At 45.9% G+C, this 18,023-nt stretch overlaps 1 protein-coding gene across 1 annotated transcript; it reads left to right on the forward strand.

Annotated features, from left to right (window-relative positions):
- The first annotated feature begins 533 nt into the window (after positions 1-533).
- Positions 534-14,374, forward strand: LDHA (lactate dehydrogenase A). Its single transcript, XM_055143241.1, has 8 exons — positions 534-689; positions 2,824-2,973; positions 6,464-6,581; positions 8,061-8,234; positions 8,924-9,097; positions 10,688-10,805; positions 12,053-12,176; positions 14,078-14,374. Exons 2-8 carry the CDS (start codon positions 2,848-2,850, stop codon positions 14,240-14,242), a joined length of 999 nt encoding a protein of 332 aa, XP_054999216.1. The 5' UTR covers positions 534-689; positions 2,824-2,847; the 3' UTR covers positions 14,243-14,374.
- The last annotated feature ends 3,649 nt before the right edge of the window (positions 14,375-18,023 follow it).

The following is an 18,023-nucleotide window of genomic DNA, read 5'->3' on the forward strand; positions in this document are numbered from 1 at the left end:
GGGGCAGTTGGGAGGAAGAGGCTTAAGCCTTACGGTCTGGAAAGGTTTAGAAGCAGGGGAAGAAGAAGCGGAGTCAGGTTTTGGAAATCGTTTGATTTTAAATAAAAAAGACACTCTGACTCAGCATTGGATTTTTTTTTCCCCCTTGGGGTTGCCGCGGTGGGGGGGTGAGAGGAGCCACCCAGAGGAGCTCAGAACCTACGCCTGGCTCTGTGCTCAGGGGTCACTCCTGGTCGGCTCGGAGCCCCCTGTTGCATGCCAGAGCCGATTCTGGGTAGCCGATACTGGGGAAAAATACGATGAAAATTCCGATCAAGTCTCCCCTGGGAGGAAGCCCCACATTTTTTTCTGAAAGAGGAATCTGAGGGGCCACTGGACCCTAGCCCAGGGACTCAGGTCCCGGCCGCAGTGGCCGCTAGGGAGCCCCTAAGCTTTCCCAGCGCACGTGTGTCGCCCCGCTCGCCCCGTCGTTGAGCTGCGCGCGCCGCAGCCTGGGCAGCTCCGAGCGCCCCGCCCGGCTCCGAGCCCGCCCCCAGCCCGTCCCACACGTGGGTTCCCGCACGTCCTCCTGGCTCCCCCCGTGACGTCAGCCTCGGGGTTGCATTTAAGGCCCCTCCCGCACCCCTCTCCGACTCCTGGAGCTGCCGCCGCCAAGTTCGGATCCACGCCGCGCCCGACGTGCACTCCCGGTATGGAAGGGCCACGCGCGCGCTCTGCGCCCGAGGGGGCGGGAGCTGGGGTGGGGGGTCCTGCGTCCCAGGGGTGCACAGTGGCGTCTGGGGATCAGGGCGGTGGTCGTTCTCCGCTTATGCTCTGCAGCGGGCGTGGTGGCTTCCAGCCAGGCCCGGCTGGGCTGGGCAGCCAGGGAGGTGGCCGCGCCTTACCCCAGGATGGCAAGCCCCAACCCGGCTGGGTGGAGAGGGAGGGAGCAGGAGGAGGAGGAGGAGGAGGAGGAAGAGGTGGTGGCAGGTCTCGGGGTGCGGAGTGGGGGTGATGGATTGCCTCTGGGCTTATAATCGCCCAGTGGCCAAGCCGGAGGTCGTGAGCCCAAGGGAGTATTAACATTCCTCCTGGAATAATAGGGCGGATTCCTGGAGGCTGGAAAGCCGCCCGGGCCTCAGGAGGACGCGCCGCTGCCCACAGATGAGATGGGGCGCGCTCTTGCACAAATTGCATGTTTTAAGTCCCTCGGATGCCTAGGGCGGTACACTTGGGCACGGAGCCTGCAAAGATGAACCCGAAGGGGGTGCATACAACCTCTGGCACCTCAGGTGGGGGCTACCGGGAATAGAACCACTTGGTACCATCTCTTTGGGCGTTGGGGGTGGAGGGGAATCTAAAGCTGGGAGATTCGGCTCCTGGGAGTGGTGGACAGACTTTGGGAAGTCGACCCTCTTTATGTGGGGCTTCTACCCTCCCCTCCCCCCCCCGCACTCCCACTGAGAAGGGAGCCCAGAGCTTAGGGGTTTTGTGAAGCCAGGAAGGCTTTGAGTCCCTTCCGTGCCAGGCTGCAGAAACCTTACAAGGCTGTCCCGAAATAGCAGTGATCTGTAAGGAGAGGCCTGGGAACTCTGGGCCGCCTGCCTAGAAGGCCTCTTGGATATTTTTGCCCATTGCAGCCGTGTCAAGACTAGAAGGGGGGGTAGGGGGGAAGTGCTTTCAGGATGCCGTCTGCGACTCTCCCAGTGGATGCAGTTCACGATGGATTTGGAAACCCCCTCTCCCTCTGCACCCCACCTCTGGAAATTTAGGGGTCCCATCACATAGCTATTCACTTTGGAGGCGGGGAAGGGGCAGGCCTTGGGCTCCCGCAGCTAGTTCTGCACTTCCTGTAGTGACAAGAAGCCACTCACACCTTTGCAAGAAGCATCTCGGGCAGAAGCCGCGCGAGGCGCCTCCCTCTAGGCTGGTTAATAGCCTCCGGTTCCTGCTTCCCGGTGCCTCGGCAGGGCCCGGCTCTGGCCGCGCGCCAGGTCAGGCGGGCTGGCAGCCGGGCCGCACGCTGGGAGCGCCTGCTTAGGGACACCCGCTGGGTCTAAAGTCTCAGCTCCGAGCTCATCCCCTTTGCCCTACAGAGAGCGAGCGTGCTGATAACTGTCTCGGCGCACAGGCGGGGTGCCCAGGTGTCCAGTGCCCACCTACTGGCTTGGCTCGGGTCCCTACCCGGAGTTCTATGCGCAGGCGTAGAAATTTTGTGGCCTGGTCTGGGGGGAGGGGAGGCGAGGAGGAGACGGGCCGAGTCTTCCGGGTCTGGGCGGGGCTAAGGCCCAAGGGCTCCTGTGATTGGAGTGGTTTATCTGATTCCCCGCCCTCTCTGGAAATGGGCGGGGCAGGGAGCGCGCATGAGCAGACTGCAGAGCACGTACCACTCCTTCGGGTTCCTGCTTTGAAGCGGTTAATGACATTTGGCTCCGCTGGTACCTCTTTGGGTCCTTCAATGAAGGCTTGTCTGGAGTAGAGCTGGGTCTGGCGCCACAGCGATCTTGTCTGAGAAAGGCCCACCCCGTTGGGGATTAATCGTTCCAAAATGAGTGAGCCATCCGAAATCTTTAATTACACCCAAACTTCCACGACACTTGACTCCTCTGGAGGCTGTATTTACACTGAAACATCATTATTATTTTTCCATGCCAAGGTGAGGTCCTTCTCTCAGACTCCCCCCACTCAGTGTTTTGAGTTATTCTTTGTGGTTTTGTTTTTTTTTTTTCAAAGTGGCAGATAATCCCGCAAGGGAAGTAAAATAAGCTTTTTCAAAAGCGTTTTTGGTGAATAGGTGCTAATTTAAAGAAGATATAGTGACAGTGCACATTTCCCCTCCTGTAGGTTCCTTTAAGTTCTTCGTCCAAGATGGCATCTCTCAAGGATCAGCTGATTCAGAACCTTTTTAAGGCAGACCATGCCCCCGAGAATAAGATCACGGTTGTGGGGGTTGGTGCTGTTGGCATGGCCTGCGCCATCAGCATCTTAATGAAGGTAAGTGAGATTCTATCTCACAGGAAGCCAGACGTCTTGACCTCACGCAGTCTCTGCCTTTCCACGACTTTGCATCACATTGTATATATCAATATTGCAAACAAAGAACTTTATGTGAGATAGTTTTTTGAGATATAATGCTATACCAACTGGAAATTTGAACAAAAAAAATCACAACTGTAATTAGGCTGTAGGTTTAGTTCCTTAAATTCACTGAGATGTATTCATATGCGTAAGTTACCTACAAATAAAAATGAAGGGTCCGTGCCTATAAACAAGCTACATTTATTTTAAATTTATTTATTTATTTTGGTTTTGGGGCCACATCTGTGGTATTCAGGGCTTACTCCTGGCTCTGGGCTCAGGAATCACTCTTAGTGGCAAAGCTCCCTACCTACTGTGCTAGTATCCAGGCCCCTTGGATAGCAACTTTGGATAGCAACTAATTGCGGGACTACAATTTATTAGAAGGAGAACCGGTGAATAACACCTGTTATTGCAGTAGAAATGCAGTTTGCATAAAAAAAGAAGTGGAGGCAGCTTCCAGTATTAAAATATCTGAAGTTTGCCTCTGGTGTTTCCTTGACTAGAGGGGAATGATAATTCTAGGTTTTGGACAGGGATAGTATCCAAGTGAGCTAGGTAGACAACACACCCATTGCTCTAGGCTTATTCTTAGGAAAAGACACATCTTTTACCAGCTCTCCCTAGCTAATACTTCTGCAATCTGACCCCCCCCCAAATTATCTTTGCATTTATGTGATGTTAATGGAAATTTAAAAAAAGTTCATCATCATCATCCCGTTGATCATCGATTTTCTCGAGCGTTCTCAGTATTGTCTCCATTTGTCCTAGCCCTGAGATTTTAGAAGCCTCGCCTCCCTTTACTCGTCCTTCCCAATGGTGCCGCATTGGAGGCTCTTTCAGGGTCAGGGGAATGAGACCAGTCATTGTTCCTGGTTTTGGCATATGAATATACCACAGAGAGTTTGTGAGGCTCTCCTATGTGGGCAGGAAACTCTCGGTAGCTTGTCATGTTCTCCTAGAGGGAGAAGTTAGTTTTTATTAAAAACATGATTTACAAAATTGTTCACTATGCAGTGTTTCAAGCATTTAGTATTTCCAACACCACCAGTGTGACTTTTTTTTTATGAGCCAGAAATAACCTTAGTTTATTTTTATTTTTTTATGTTGTAACAAGATTTTGAAACAGTGGAAACATTCCTTTTGTCACATAATCAAAGAAAAGATCAAAAAAATTCTTACAAAGGAGGTATTATAACATTAGCTATATTTCCAAAAGTAATTTATTACTAACTTAGCAGTGACTCATTCTTTCATCAAGTCAGATTTACTAATACACTAATCAAAGGCATTTGTATTTCAAATTATTAACGGGAAAATTATGTTCTGAACATTCTAAAACAGTCATTCATATGAGATGAAGATCTGACGTCATTATACAAATCAGTTAAAGAAGATTGCTCAGATTTTGTGGGGGGGCATCCATTTTATCAAGCATCTGAGCACTGAATATAATCTTAGACATTATATTAGATACATGGATTCAGAAATGATAATATAGTCCCTTTACATTTCTGAGTCTTCTCTCTAGAACTATCTCCTGCTGCATGCAGTAATGTCTATTCTTGCACTTGACTGCAGTTATTGTATACAGTTCCCAAACGTACCTGGCTTTTCACTGCCACAAGTGTCTTTTGTTAGAATGCTGCTCCCTTCCTATTTGTCTCTGACATGATTCCTTACTCTCTATACACAGTTTCAGAGTGTGACCTAACTTACTATGTTTTTAAATTCAGGTATGCAAAGAATGAGTAACTAATGGTGTTCTGTCATGTCGTATGACAGAGAATGTCTGTAATGCTTTGCATATTAACAGCTTGTATTGCTGGGCAAGAAAATAGAGAAATTCTACACACATGCATACAAATATATCTTTGTGTGAAATGAATGGGGAAAAAATGCCCAAAAAAGAAATAAATTCTGTTTGGAGTCGGTTTTTTTTTCCACTGAAATCACCATTATTCCCTTCCTTAGATAGCAATATTGCTAGTGATAATGAATATATGAATTGCAGTGGTCCTTTTGTGTGAAGCTCTCTAACTCAGACGTGGCTGAAGAGTAAGTCCCAAACCACTCGTTTTGTTGGAAAAGATTCAGAAGTAGATCTGCAACACAGCAAGATCATCTTTATTTATAATAGCCTACATCTCAGTTCCACTCAAGCTATTATTGCTCCTGGTCTGAAGTGCATCTCTGATATTTTATAGGCTTAGCTAAAAGGATACTTACTTTGTAGTGCCCAAGTCTATTTTTATTTTATTGTTATTTTTTTTTTTGCTTTTTTGGGGTCACACCCGGCGATGCACAGGGGTTAACTCCTGGCTCTGTACTCAGGAATAACTCCTGGCCGTGCTTGGGGGACCATATGGGATGCTGGGAATCGATCCTGGGTTGGCCGTGTGCAAGGCAAATGCCCTGCCTGCTGTGCTGTTGCTCCAGCCCCCCAAGTCTATTTTTAGTTTTGTTTGTTTGGGGACCATACCTGGCAATGCACTGGGGTTACTCCTGGTTCTGTACTCAGGAATTACTCCTGTGGTGCTTAGAGGACTGCATGGGATACAGGGGATCAAACCCGGGTCGGCCATATGCAAGGCAAATACCCTACTCACTATACTATTGTTCTGGCCTTCTAATTTTAGTTTTATGTAAAACCAAGTAGTATTAGGGTTGGAGGGGTAGTACAGGGGATGATGAACTTACCTTGCATGTGGCTGACCCCAGTCAATCGCTGGCACCATCTAGGGTCCCCTGAGTACTGCTGGGTGTGACTTAAATACAGTAAACCAAAGGGGCCAGAGAGATGGTATGTTTTCTTGCACATGGTCTACCCAGGTTTTATCCTTGATATCCCTGATGGTTCTCTGAGTTCACCAAGAGTGATCGGCCACGAACTCCCCTGAGCACAGAACCACCAGGTGTGGCCCCAAACCAAAAATTCAAGCAAAACCAAAAAACTAATACAGTTGGTTTATATATGGAAAATATAACCAGATGATTCAAAACAACGCTTTATTGGTACTAGTGAACATCACCTACTTAATGAATAGCAAGTATATATGTATATGTATATGTATATGTATATATATATACACATATATATATATACACACACAGCTGAATCTTAGAGAATAAACACCACAGTTTTACATAACTGGACATACGCCTAAGCATCACTGATTCAGTGTACTATTCAGTGATGCTTCCTCAGAGGTTGTTCAGTGAGGGGAGAGGATCAGCAGTTCCTCCAGGATGGGATACTTGTCAGTCAGCTTGTAAATGGAATTCTGCCTTCCCATGTGTCTTTACCAGAACTCTCCAGTGTCTGAAATATAGGAAGCTTCGCATGCTTTTCTAAAAATCTGGAGGTCGCAATTTTCCACTGAACTGAAGTTTGTGTCTCTTGTAGGACTTGGCAGATGAGCTTGCTCTTGTGGATGTCATGGAAGACAAACTGAAAGGAGAGATGATGGACCTCCAGCACGGCAGCCTTTTCCTTAAAACGCCAAAAATTGTCTCTGGCAAAGGTTAATTTCAGACTTCACTCTTGACTTTGTAGTCTCCAATCCTATAGCTTTATTTTTATTTTACTATTATGACTTAGGTAACATGGTTTACAACACCATTCCCGTTTGCGGTTTTGATGTACAAAGTTAATGCACCCCCCCCCCACCACCGGAGTGCCCAGGATCCTCCACCTATTATGTTACTTCTAGCCTGACTCATTCCTCCCCCACCGTCTCCACCCACTATTTGGTAATCATGAGTTTTGTAATCTAAGGCCAAGGGTTTGTCGTTGTTCAATACAGACTCTTGTTTCAGCCCCAGCTCTTTTAAAGATTTCTGGTTTTTTTTTTTTTTTTTTTTTTTTTGCTTTTTGGGTCACACCTGGTGCACAAGAGTTACTCCTGGCTCTGCACTCAGGAATCACCCCTGGCGGTGCTCAGGGGACCATATGGGATGCTGGGATTCGAACCCGGGTTGGCCGCATGCAAGACGGCCTACCCACTGTGCTATTCCTCCAGCCCCTAAAGATTTCTGTTTGATGCATAGGAGAGCCCTTGAACAATTTTGCATCATTATGTACTGATATTAAAATTTCCATTTCTAGTAAGTGGTTTTAGGTGGAAATCCAATTTCCTTATGATTTGGAAAGCATCGTAGGGAAACTTCCTTGCTTGGGGCCTGAGAGATGGAGTAGGGAATAAGGTGTCTGTCTCGAGTGTGCCTGACCATGCTCCAGCCCATCTCCCCTATATGGTTTCCTAAGCACCACCAAGTTACTCCTGAGCACGCACAGCCAAGTGTGCCTCAAACCACCTCTCCAAAAAAAAACCCCCCAAAAAAAACAAAACTCTTTTAGTCCACATTTAACCAATCTTTGGAGCAGATTTGTTTGTTTTGGGCTATACCCAATGATGCTCAGGGGTAACTACTGGTACAGGGCTCAGGAATCACTCCTGGTGGTGCTTGGGGGACCATATGGGATACTGGGGATCAAACCCAGTCAGCTGCATGCAAGGCAAGCACCCCACCCACTGTACCATCAACCCCCAAATCCTGTGCACTTTTGTTTTGTTTTTGCACCACACCTGGGAGCCTCCCAGATAACTCCTGACTATATTCAGGGAATATTCTTTTTTTTTTTCTTTCTGGGTCATTGCTCAGGGGTTACTCCTGGCTCTGCACTCAGGAATCACTCCTGGCGTTGCTTGGGGGACCATATGGGATGCAGGGGATTGAACCCAGGTCGGCTGCGTGCAAGGCAAATGCCCTACCTGCTGTACTATCACTCTGGCCCTTAGGGAATATTCTTGGGGCTCAGGAGACTCTATGGCGTGCCGGGGATTTAAGCCAGGTTAGCCCCTTGTAAAGCAAACAACGCTGCTTGTAAGGCAAACACCCTTACCCATGTATTATTGCTTCAGCCCCTGGAACAGATTTTTGTTGGTTAGCTAATGAAGTTCTCTACAAGTTCTAAATCTCCTAGTCATCTTTTCTTGTAGACTACAGCGTGACAGCAAACTCCAAGCTGGTCATTATCACAGCCGGTGCCCGTCAGCAGGAGGGAGAAAGCCGTCTGAATCTGGTCCAGCGGAATGTGAACATCTTTAAATTCATCATTCCTAATGTTGTGAAATACAGCCCGAATTGCAAGTTGCTTGTTGTTTCCAATCCAGGTGAGACTTTCAGTTGCATAAAAATCACCTAGAGTCACCTTGGGAGCCTATGTTATATTCTGCGCATACATTTTCTTGTAGTTTTCATTTTCCTTCCAAGAGTGGGTTTGTGCTTTTGTAAAACAGCTAGGTGCACTGAAGCGAACTTAATGCCTGTGAATGCTCTTGGAACCCGTAGAGCACATGCTTTGCATGTGGAAGGCTCTGGGTTTGTTTTCTAATACGGGGGAACAATCAGTTATTTGCTTGAAGAATCTTAGATGAGGACTAAGTTTATGAATCCTGTTTCATTCTCTTAATGTGCATCTGGTATATTTTCTTTATACTTCTTGAATACGTTATTTATTTGCTGTATTTTGCATAATATAAAGGTTTGAAAGTATTAAAGTATTAATTTAAATCAGTGAGAGCATTGATTGTCAGCTGGGCAGATAGTGCACAGTGCGAGAGTGCAGGTTTTGTATGCTTAGTTTGATTTTTGTGTGACCCAGTTTGATTCCCAGCACTGGACGGTCTCCCGAGCTCTGCTGGAAGCAGCCCCTGGAGCACTGCCAGGGCTCAAAATCCAACAAAACAAAAATGTTGATTGCCACCATCAATTCTAAGCCCCCGACAGATCTCTGTGTCCTGAGCGGCCTATCCCTATCTAATGATTGACCTAGAATCTTTTTCTGATATTTTATCCATAGTGGATATTTTGACCTATGTTGCTTGGAAGATAAGTGGCTTTCCCAAAAACCGTGTTATTGGAAGTGGTTGCAATCTGGATTCAGCCCGGTTCCGTTACCTCATGGGCGAAAGGCTGGGAGTTCACCCATCGAGTTGCCATGGGTGGGTCCTCGGGGAACACGGAGACTCTAGTGGTATGTATAATCTTCTTTTTTTCCTTTCCCAAAGAGATGGTGTACAAACACGGAAAGGTGTGTGATGTGTTAGCCAATCAGGGTAAAGTTTACAGGCATTCATCAGGATAGAAAGGTTTGCAGGAATCTATGTTTTGATATGACTACACACTTAGAATTTTCAAGATTTTAATATGACATGGCCTGAGGGCTGGGGAATATAGGTTTTTACTTTGTACAATGACTTTATTGAATAAGAGAGAAGCTGTTAGGATAATCTCAGTCATTTGTTACCCTTGCTGTTTGTACTCGATTTGCACTAACTCCCTATGAAAGCTGAGCCCCTGTGAGCAGGATATAAGTAACATTGCTATGGCAGTTGAACTTGTGCAGTAATTTGTGTAATTTCATAACGTATGCCAAGAAAAATTTTATCATACAATAGATATCTCATACAATATCTCAGGCAAATGTAGATGATTTGAACATCCCGGTAGCTTAGGGAAATAAGTTAGACTGCAATGAAAATTCTCCGTTTTATATAATCTTAGAGGAGCCAGAATTTAAAAGAGCATTGGTTACCTCGATCACTTACCAAATGGTGGTAGTCCTCCCCAGCTAAGAAAGGAGAAGGGGCTGATGAGATGGTATAGCAGGTAAGGCCCTTGCCTTGCACACAGCCTTCCTTTATTCAATTCCCAGCATCCGGATGACAGGAAATAACCATCTTTTTTGGTTGGTTTTCCCTTTGTCAGGCAGCGTGGTGATTACTAAACAGGCATGATCTCGGTGGCGCGGGACGAGGGGGGAAAAAAATAGAAAAGTTATGTAACAAACAGCGGGACTTAATATCTCTACATTCTCAGCAATGGAGAGCCATCAATTGCTTCCTTGACAGTGGGACTGTCTTTTCTTTTTTGGGGGGAAACCCTAGCAACAATAGTGAGTTATGTGTTGAAACATGGACTGTAACCAAGATAAAGCGTAAACGAAGTGAAACTTATCACTTACAAGGGCGGGGACTGGGGGGGGCGGGAGGGGGCGGGAGGTATAATGGGGTGGTTGGTGATGGAATATGGGCACGGGTGAAGGGAAGGGTGTTTGAGTATTGTATAACTGACATAATCCTGAGAACTATGTAACCCTCCACATGGTGATTCAATAAAATTTAAATTAAAAAAAAAAAATTCCCAGCATCCGTTATGGTCCCTGGAGCACTGCCAGGAGTAATACCTGATGGCAGAGGCAGGAGTAAGCTCTGAGCATTGCCCAGCGTGGCACAAAAACTAAAAAAAGAAAAAATAAAGAAAAACAAGAAAAAGAAAAGGGAATTAGAGGTCAGGAAAGTGGTGCAACAGGCTGAAACGTACATTTGCTTATCAAAGTAATTTGACCTAGAAGCCCTGCCTTTGATCCTGTTGCTTGGTCCCCAGAGCACTAAGAGTTGCCCAAGTACCACCAGTAAACCTAAAAAAGCCAAAGCCCACCTCCTCTCCCCACTGCCCATACCCCCAAAGTGAAACAGAATTCGGAAATTAGAAAGATGAGCCAGAATGACCGGTCTGCTGCCTAGTACATGGAAGTGACGGTGTTCTCTGCTATTCCCTCTAGTGCCTGTGTGGAGTGGAGTGAATGTTGCAGGGGTTGCGCTGAAGAATCTGCACCCTGATTTAGGTACTGATGCAGATAAGGAACAGTGGAAACAAGTTCACAAACAAGTGGTTGACAGGTAATAGAATATTGTAATGCGATAATCTTCAATATAAGAATCTATTTTAAAGATCAAAAAAAGTCTTTGTGTGTGTGTATGGGGGGGGGGGTCACACCTAATGGTGCTCAGGGCTTACTTCTGGCTCTACATTCAGAGGTCACTCCTGGCAGGGTTAGGGGGACCATAGGGACTGCTGCGGATTGGACCCGGGTTGCTTGCTCTATCTGGCCCCAGGAGTTCCTTCCTTTTCCAGAATCTTGACCTTTTAATGTATCCACAGCGGGTAGGGCGTTTGCCTTGCATGTGACCGACCCGGGTTCAATTTTTCTGACCCTCTTGGAGAGCCCGGCAAGCTACCCGTGAGAGTATTCCGCCCACATGGCAGAGCCTGGCAAGCTACCTGTGGTGCATTCAATATGCCAAAAACAGTAACGGCAAATCTCACAATGGAGACTTTTACATTACTGGTGCCTGCTGGAGCAAATCTATGAACAACAAGACAACAGTGCTACAGTGCTACTATTACAACAGTTGTATCCAAAGGTTCATCCTTAAGAGTGGTAGTCTTTCTATAAGGTCTTCACAAAAATCTGCATCTTGGTGGTGGGTCCACCGCAGATGGTGACTCAGAAAGGAAGGTGAATTTACTTTTTGAAATTCAGTATTAGAGGGTCAAAGCTGTATAGTACAGTGGGTCAGATAGATGCTTGTCATGCATGCAGTCAACCCAGGTTCCATCCCCAGCACCTTAGTATGGTCCATTGAGCACCACTAGGAATGATCTTCGAGTGCAGAGCCAGGAGTAAGCCCTGAGCATCTCCAGTTGTGGCCCTAAAGCCAAATAAATAAATAACAAATTCAGTATTAGATTTTTTTTTTTTTTGGTGGTGGTGGTGTTTGGGATCAAATCCAAGGCATTCAGATATTCAAGGCCAGTGCTTTATTGTTGAGCTTTGTCTCTGGCCCAGTCATTTATGTTGTTGTAAGTAGTCATAGTTGGTTCACAACTGTATGATCTATTTTATGAAAACACTATAATTTTTCCATTCTCTGTTGGAGAGCACAGGACTAGCTACCAGATTTTATTTGATATTGCTGATGATAGTGTTGTGAATACCTCCATTACAAAATATCTCAGAATATATATCCCAGGTGTTTGGTGCATTCTTGTGGCGTTATTTACTTTAAGGCATGTGTTTGGTGAAAGCCTTGGTTTTGTTTCTTCCACCTTACCTTTTCCTGCCCTTCCCTTCTCTACCCTACAGTGCTTATGAGGTGATCAAACTGAAAGGTTATACTTCCTGGGCCATTGGGCTCTCTGTGGCAGACTTGGCAGAAAGTATGATGAAGAATCTTAGGCGAGTGCATCCAATTTCCACCATGATTAAGGTAGGCTGACATACTGATATATTGTTCTTGGGCACCATTGTTTTCTGCTACTAAAAAAGATTTCTTCTGAGATGATAAAGCAAAGATGATGATTAGAGTGATAAAGTTTTCAGTCATCAAGTTCAGTGAAATAAATCCATGCTCATCCCACTGTTCGGGAAGATATGGTTGAGCTTTAAGATTTATGTCCTAGCAGTATGTTTACTACATAGACACTTGAAAACTTGTTAACTGAAAAACCGTCTACTCAGGTATGTTGAGATAGATGTGTTTGTGTTTTTGTTTGGGGACAACAGCAGTGATGCGCAGGGTGTACTCCTGGCTCTGCACTCAGGAATCACTCCCGGTGGGCCTGGAGGGATCATATGTGGTGATGAGGGATTGAACCCAGGCCAGCCACATTCAAGGAAAACACCCTACCTACTGTATTATTGCTCTGGCCCCAGAAATAATACATTTCTCTTTTGGAAAAAAAAAAAAGTCACTTTCCATTAAAATTAGCTAAGTGTCAGTGTAATGAAAATTGGAAAAGTATTATGGATCAAGACAACAGTTCAGGGGCTGGAGTAATAGCACAGCGGGTAGGGCATTTGCCTTGCACGCGGCCCACCTGGGTTCGATTTTCAGCATCCCACATGGTCTCCCGAGCACCACCAGGAGTAATTCCTGGGTGTATGAGCCAGGAGTAACCCTTGCGCAACCCTCGGTGTGACCCAAAAAGAAAAAAAAAAAAGACAACAGTTCAAATTTTGTTTTAGAATGGAAATCTTGCTACTGTATTATTTTTCTATTACGTGTTAATGACATCCTAAATTAAATCTTGGAAAAAAATATGTCAACTTATTAAGTTACATTAGTAAACTTTAAAACTGTAGAGAATGGAAGTCTCCCTTTCCTTCCCTCCCCCCCACCCTATATGGGCCACACGCAGTGTTGCTCAGGGCCTTTATCCTGGCTTGTGTTGAGTGAGGAATCACTCCTTGCGGTGCTTGGGGGACCATAGGAATACTGGGGATCAAACCCGAGTCAGTTGAGTGCAAGGCAAGAGCCTTACCCGCTATACTCTCTGGCCTCAAAAATGAAACAACATCTGCACATGTATGTTCATCGCAGCACTGTTTACAATAGCCAGAATCTGGAAAAAACCCGAATGCCCCAGAACGGATGACTGGTTGAGGAAACTTTGGTACATCTATACAATGGAATACTATGCAGCTGTTAGAAAAAAGGAGGTCAAGAATTTTGTAGTCAAGTGGATGGGCATGAAAAGTTTCATGCTGAGTGAAATGAGTCAGAAAGAGAGAGACAGACATAGAAAGATTGCACTCATCTATGGTATATAGAATACCAGAGTGGGAGACTAACACCCAAGAACTGTAGAAATAAGTACCAGGAGGTTGACTCCATGGCTTCGAGGCTGGCCTCACGTTCCGGGGAAAGGTCAACTCAGAGAAGCGATCACCAACTACATTGTAGTCGAAGGCCATGTGGGGGAAGGGAGTTGCGGGCTGAATGAGGGCTAGAGACTGAGCACAGCGGCCACTCAACACCTTTATTGCAAACCACAACAGCTAATTAGAGAGAGAAAACAGAAGGGAATGCCTTGCCACAGTGGCAGGGTGGGGTGGGGGGGAGATGGGATTGGGGAGGGTGGGAGGGACGCTGGGTTTACGGGTGGTGGAGAATGGGCACTGGTGAAGGGATGGGTTCCAAACTTTGTATGAGGGAAGTATAAGCACAAAAGTGTATAAATCTGTTACTGTACCCTCACGGTGATTCTCTAATTAAAAATAAATAAATTTAAAAAAAAAAAAAAAAGAAAGAGAAAAAAAAAAATGAAAGTCTCGGAAAATGTTAGGGCACATGGACAAAATATGAAATACTTGTCATTTTGTCTTCAGGGTCTCTATGGAATAAAAGATGATGTCTTCCTGAGCGTGCCCTGCATCTTGGGACAGAACGGAATCTCAGATGTTGTGAAAGTGACTCTGACATCTGAAGAAGAAGCCCGCTTGAAGAAGAGTGCGGACACACTTTGGGGAATCCAAAAGGAGCTGCAGTTTTAGAGTTGTTTAGTGTATTACTTCACTGTCCAGGCTACAGTAGGATTTTAGTTGGAGTTGTGCATATTGTCCCTTTCACCTGATGACTAAAGCAGTACTCTTAAGACAATCTCAAAAAAAAAAAAAAAATTGGTTTCCTAAAGCTAGACATGGAGAGACGGTTTATAAAACCCTGGCAGCTATCTCTTTCTGCTGGGTGGTACCTGTGTCCTTCTAAACTGGTTAATGTAAATTCCAGTCCCTTGGAGGCACCACTGCCAATGCTACCACGCCAGACGTGTGTCTTTGTGCATTAGATGACTTCTGGTTCCTTCACCCAACATGCTGGTCGAACCTTGTTTTCTCTTTTCAGTCCCATCCTGGATCCCATGGAGGAATCCAAGGTCGCATGTCTTGTGCATTGTTCTCAAAGATTGTATTTTGTGTACAATATGTATCTTCATCACTATCTGATCTTTAAAAAAAGATTATAAATATAAACAGTGTAACCAACTAAAACATCAAATAAACCTGAACAGTGACTACTCTATTAAGAGATTCAGTCATTGAATGGCTCTTTATTTATTATATCATTGGGAGGCATTAAGTTAAGTCTTTTTTTTTTTTTTTTGCTTTTTGGGTCACACCCTGTGATGCACAGGGGTTACTCCTGGCTCTGCACTCAGGAATTACTCCTGGTGGTGCCTGGGAGACCATATGGGATGCCAGGAATTGAACCTGCTGTACTATTGCTCTGGTCCCCGTTAAGTTAGTCTTGGCAACCCTGCAATAGTAGTTTTTCAAATGGATATATTCACTAATCACCAGAACTCAGCTTAATATGCACTATAGCACTGTCGTCCCGTTGCTCATTGATTTGCTCGAGTGGGCACCAGTAATGTCTCCATTGTGAGACTTGTTACTGTTTTTGGCATATCAAATACGCCACGGATAGCTTGCCAGGCTCTGCCATGCAGGAGGGATACTCTCGGTAGCTTACTGGGCTCTCCGAGGGGGACAGAGGAATCAAATCCGGGTTGGCACGTGCAGGGCAAATGCCCTACCCGTTGTGCTATTGCTCCAGTCCAGCTTAATATAAATTAATATATTAAGGTGCCATTAGGTTGACTTGGTTATTTGGTACTAATCATTTTGATATTATTAAGATACTCTGGTGGACTGGAATGATAGTACAGCGGGTAGGGCATTTGTCTTGTATGTGGCTGATCTGGGTTCGATTCCTCCATCCCTCTTAGAGAGCCCAGCAAGCTACTGAGAATATCTCGCTTGCATGGCAGAGCCTGGCAAGCTACCCATGGCATATTCAATTTGCCAAAAACTGACAACAAGTCTCACAGTGGAGATGTTACTGGTGCCTGCTCGAGCAAATCGATGAGCAGCGGGATGACAGTGATACAGTGAAGATACTCTGGTAATTTGGTAATAGTCACCTTACAGTTAATGGAGTAAGATTGCCTTGCAGGTGGCTGAAGGCTGACCTGGGTTCCATTCCTGGCACTGTATTTGGTTCCTTGGGCCCCACCAGGAGTGATTTCTGAGCACAGAGCCCAGAGTAAGCCCTGAGCACTGCCAAGTGTGCCTCAAAAACAAAAGACTTTTTTTTCTTTTTGGGTCACACCTGGCGATGCAAAGGGATTACTCCTGGCTCTGCACTCAGAATGCAGGGATATCCAACCACCTGGCAGTCTTGTCTGCCTTGGCTCTCAGGGAGAGCCGTAATCCAAAGTAAATTACTGTTTTACCTGACTACACTGGCGTCAAGTCACCAGTCAAAACTTGTCTTGTGTGAGGGGGCTGGAGCAATAGCACAGCGGGTAGGGCATTTACCTTGCACGAAGCCGACCTGGGTTCGATTCCCAGCATCCTGTATGGTCCCCCGAGCACTGCCAGGAGTAATTCCTGAGTGCAAAGCCAGGAGTAACCCCTGTGCATCGCCGGGTGTGACCAAAAAAGCAAAAAAAAAAAAAAAAAAAAAGAAAAAAGAAAACTGCAGTGTTAGGGATCAAATCAGGATAAAAAGCATGTACTTGGGGCTGAAGCAATAGTACAGCAGGTAGGGCGTTTGCCTTGCACGCGGCCGACCCGGGTTCGATTCCCAGCATCCCATATGGTCCTCTGGGCACTGCCATGGGTGATTCCTGAGTGCAGAGCCAGGAGTAACCCCTGTGCATCGCCAGGTGTGACCCATAAAGCAAGGAAAAAAAAATAGCATGTACTCTTGTTGGTCTGTCACCCCACACCACCCCCCACTTCATTTTAATCTCTGGAACCTTGGGAAGGTGAAGCAAGCCTTAGTCCTATTTCAGTCAAGTGGGTGGCAGGGTAAGCAAATAGGATGTTCAGAGGTGGTCCTCTCTCCATGTCTGTGTTTTCCAAAACTCCTGTTGCCAAAATATAGTTGTCAGGACTTCCAATCTGTGTTCTTTTGAAATCAAGGAGCCCGGGAACAGCTTCATCGCAGAAGTGTCAACATTGCCAGCGTGTCACTGCAAGTTCTGTCCTGGGTCCTGAGCATGATTGTGACAGCTCTGCCTTTTGTGACCCCAGGGCACCTTGACCAGGTGTTGAAACACATAAGACAAGGTTTTTGTTTTTGTTTTGTTTTTTTTTGCTTTTTTTGGGTCACACCCAGCGATGCATAGGGGTCACTCCTGGCTCTGCACTCAGGAATTACCCCTGGTGGTGCTCAGGGGACCACATGAGATGCTGGGAATCGAACCCGGGTCAGCCTCGTGCAAGGCAAATGCCCTACCCGCTGTGCTATTGCTCCAGCCCCCTCACACAAGACAAGTTTTGACTGGTGACTTGACGCCAGTGTAGTCAGGTAAAACAGTAATTTACTTTGGATCACGGCTCTCCCTGAGAGCCAAGGCAGACAAGACTGCCAGGTGGTTGGATATCCCTGCACCCTGGGCGGGTATGGGAGGAGAACCTCTCCAGCTAGAGCAGGAGTTTGGCCACTGCAGACATGACCCCTCTCGGGTTATAGGAACTTGAGTGGTTATAGAGCTTGGCTTTGGAAGTCAGTCCAAGCACAGAGTGTCCCTCTCAGCCCCTTTGATATAGGAACTTCAGGGACCTGGAGTTGCACACAAGTGAACCGAGAGAGCTTCGGCGGTAGCCGCCACTTTATTCCAGGGGCACCTTGTTTGGGGTGGGAGTGAATTGTGTAAAGAGTCTTCAGAGAATTACGGGAAGGGCTGAGAGACAGCACAGGACAGAAGGACTTGCTTTGCACGTTAACATTGCATATTAACTATTGATATGGTTAATCCCTGGCACCATATATAGAGATAGGAGCATCATTAAGGCTCACTCCTGAGCACTTTACAAAGGTTTGGGTCCAACACTCCCCATTCCTCCCCCAAGAAAGGAAAGTAGGGGAGAGGTAGGAAGATGATGATAACTGACATATTGGTCAAGGAAATTAATGTTATCGGTGTCCCAAACTAAAAATAAGAATCAACTTTGAGAAGGGCTGGGAGAACCTTCCAGATATAAGGAACAGCAACAAGTTATGAGCCCTGAAAAAGCAGTCCAAAAACTGACTAGAGTGTACTGAATATTCTGGATAGAGGAGCAGAAGTTAGTCAGATCTTGACTGTGTTTTAGATTGTGGTAAAATTTGAATAGGTATAATGGAAACAAGTATTCTTTTTTTCAGTCATGCCAGAGATCAAACCCATGTCTTCTGCGGTCACTTTACCTCTGAGCCATATCCCAACCATTAAATGAGTTTTGAAATGGTTTTTGGGTTACACCTGGCTCTGCACTCAGGAATCAC

The sequence above is a fragment of the Sorex araneus genome, chromosome 6, assembly GCF_027595985.1.
Source record: "Sorex araneus isolate mSorAra2 chromosome 6, mSorAra2.pri, whole genome shotgun sequence".
In the NCBI taxonomy this organism is placed as follows: domain Eukaryota; kingdom Metazoa; phylum Chordata; class Mammalia; order Eulipotyphla; family Soricidae; genus Sorex; species Sorex araneus.

What these genes read in the sequence shown, in the direction of transcription:
- LDHA (XM_055143241.1), top strand. Translation starts at nt 2,848, where the DNA reads ATGGCATCTCTCAAGGATCAGCTGATTCAGAACCTTTTTAAGGCAGAC. An exon ending in GGAACACGGAGACTCTAGTG is followed by an intron (nt 9,098 to 10,687) that starts GTATGTATAATC and finishes TATTCCCTCTAG; the next exon opens with TGCCTGTGTGGAGTGGAGTG. An exon ending in CAATTTCCACCATGATTAAG is followed by an intron (nt 12,177 to 14,077) that starts GTAGGCTGACAT and finishes TTTTGTCTTCAG; the next exon opens with GGTCTCTATGGAATAAAAGA.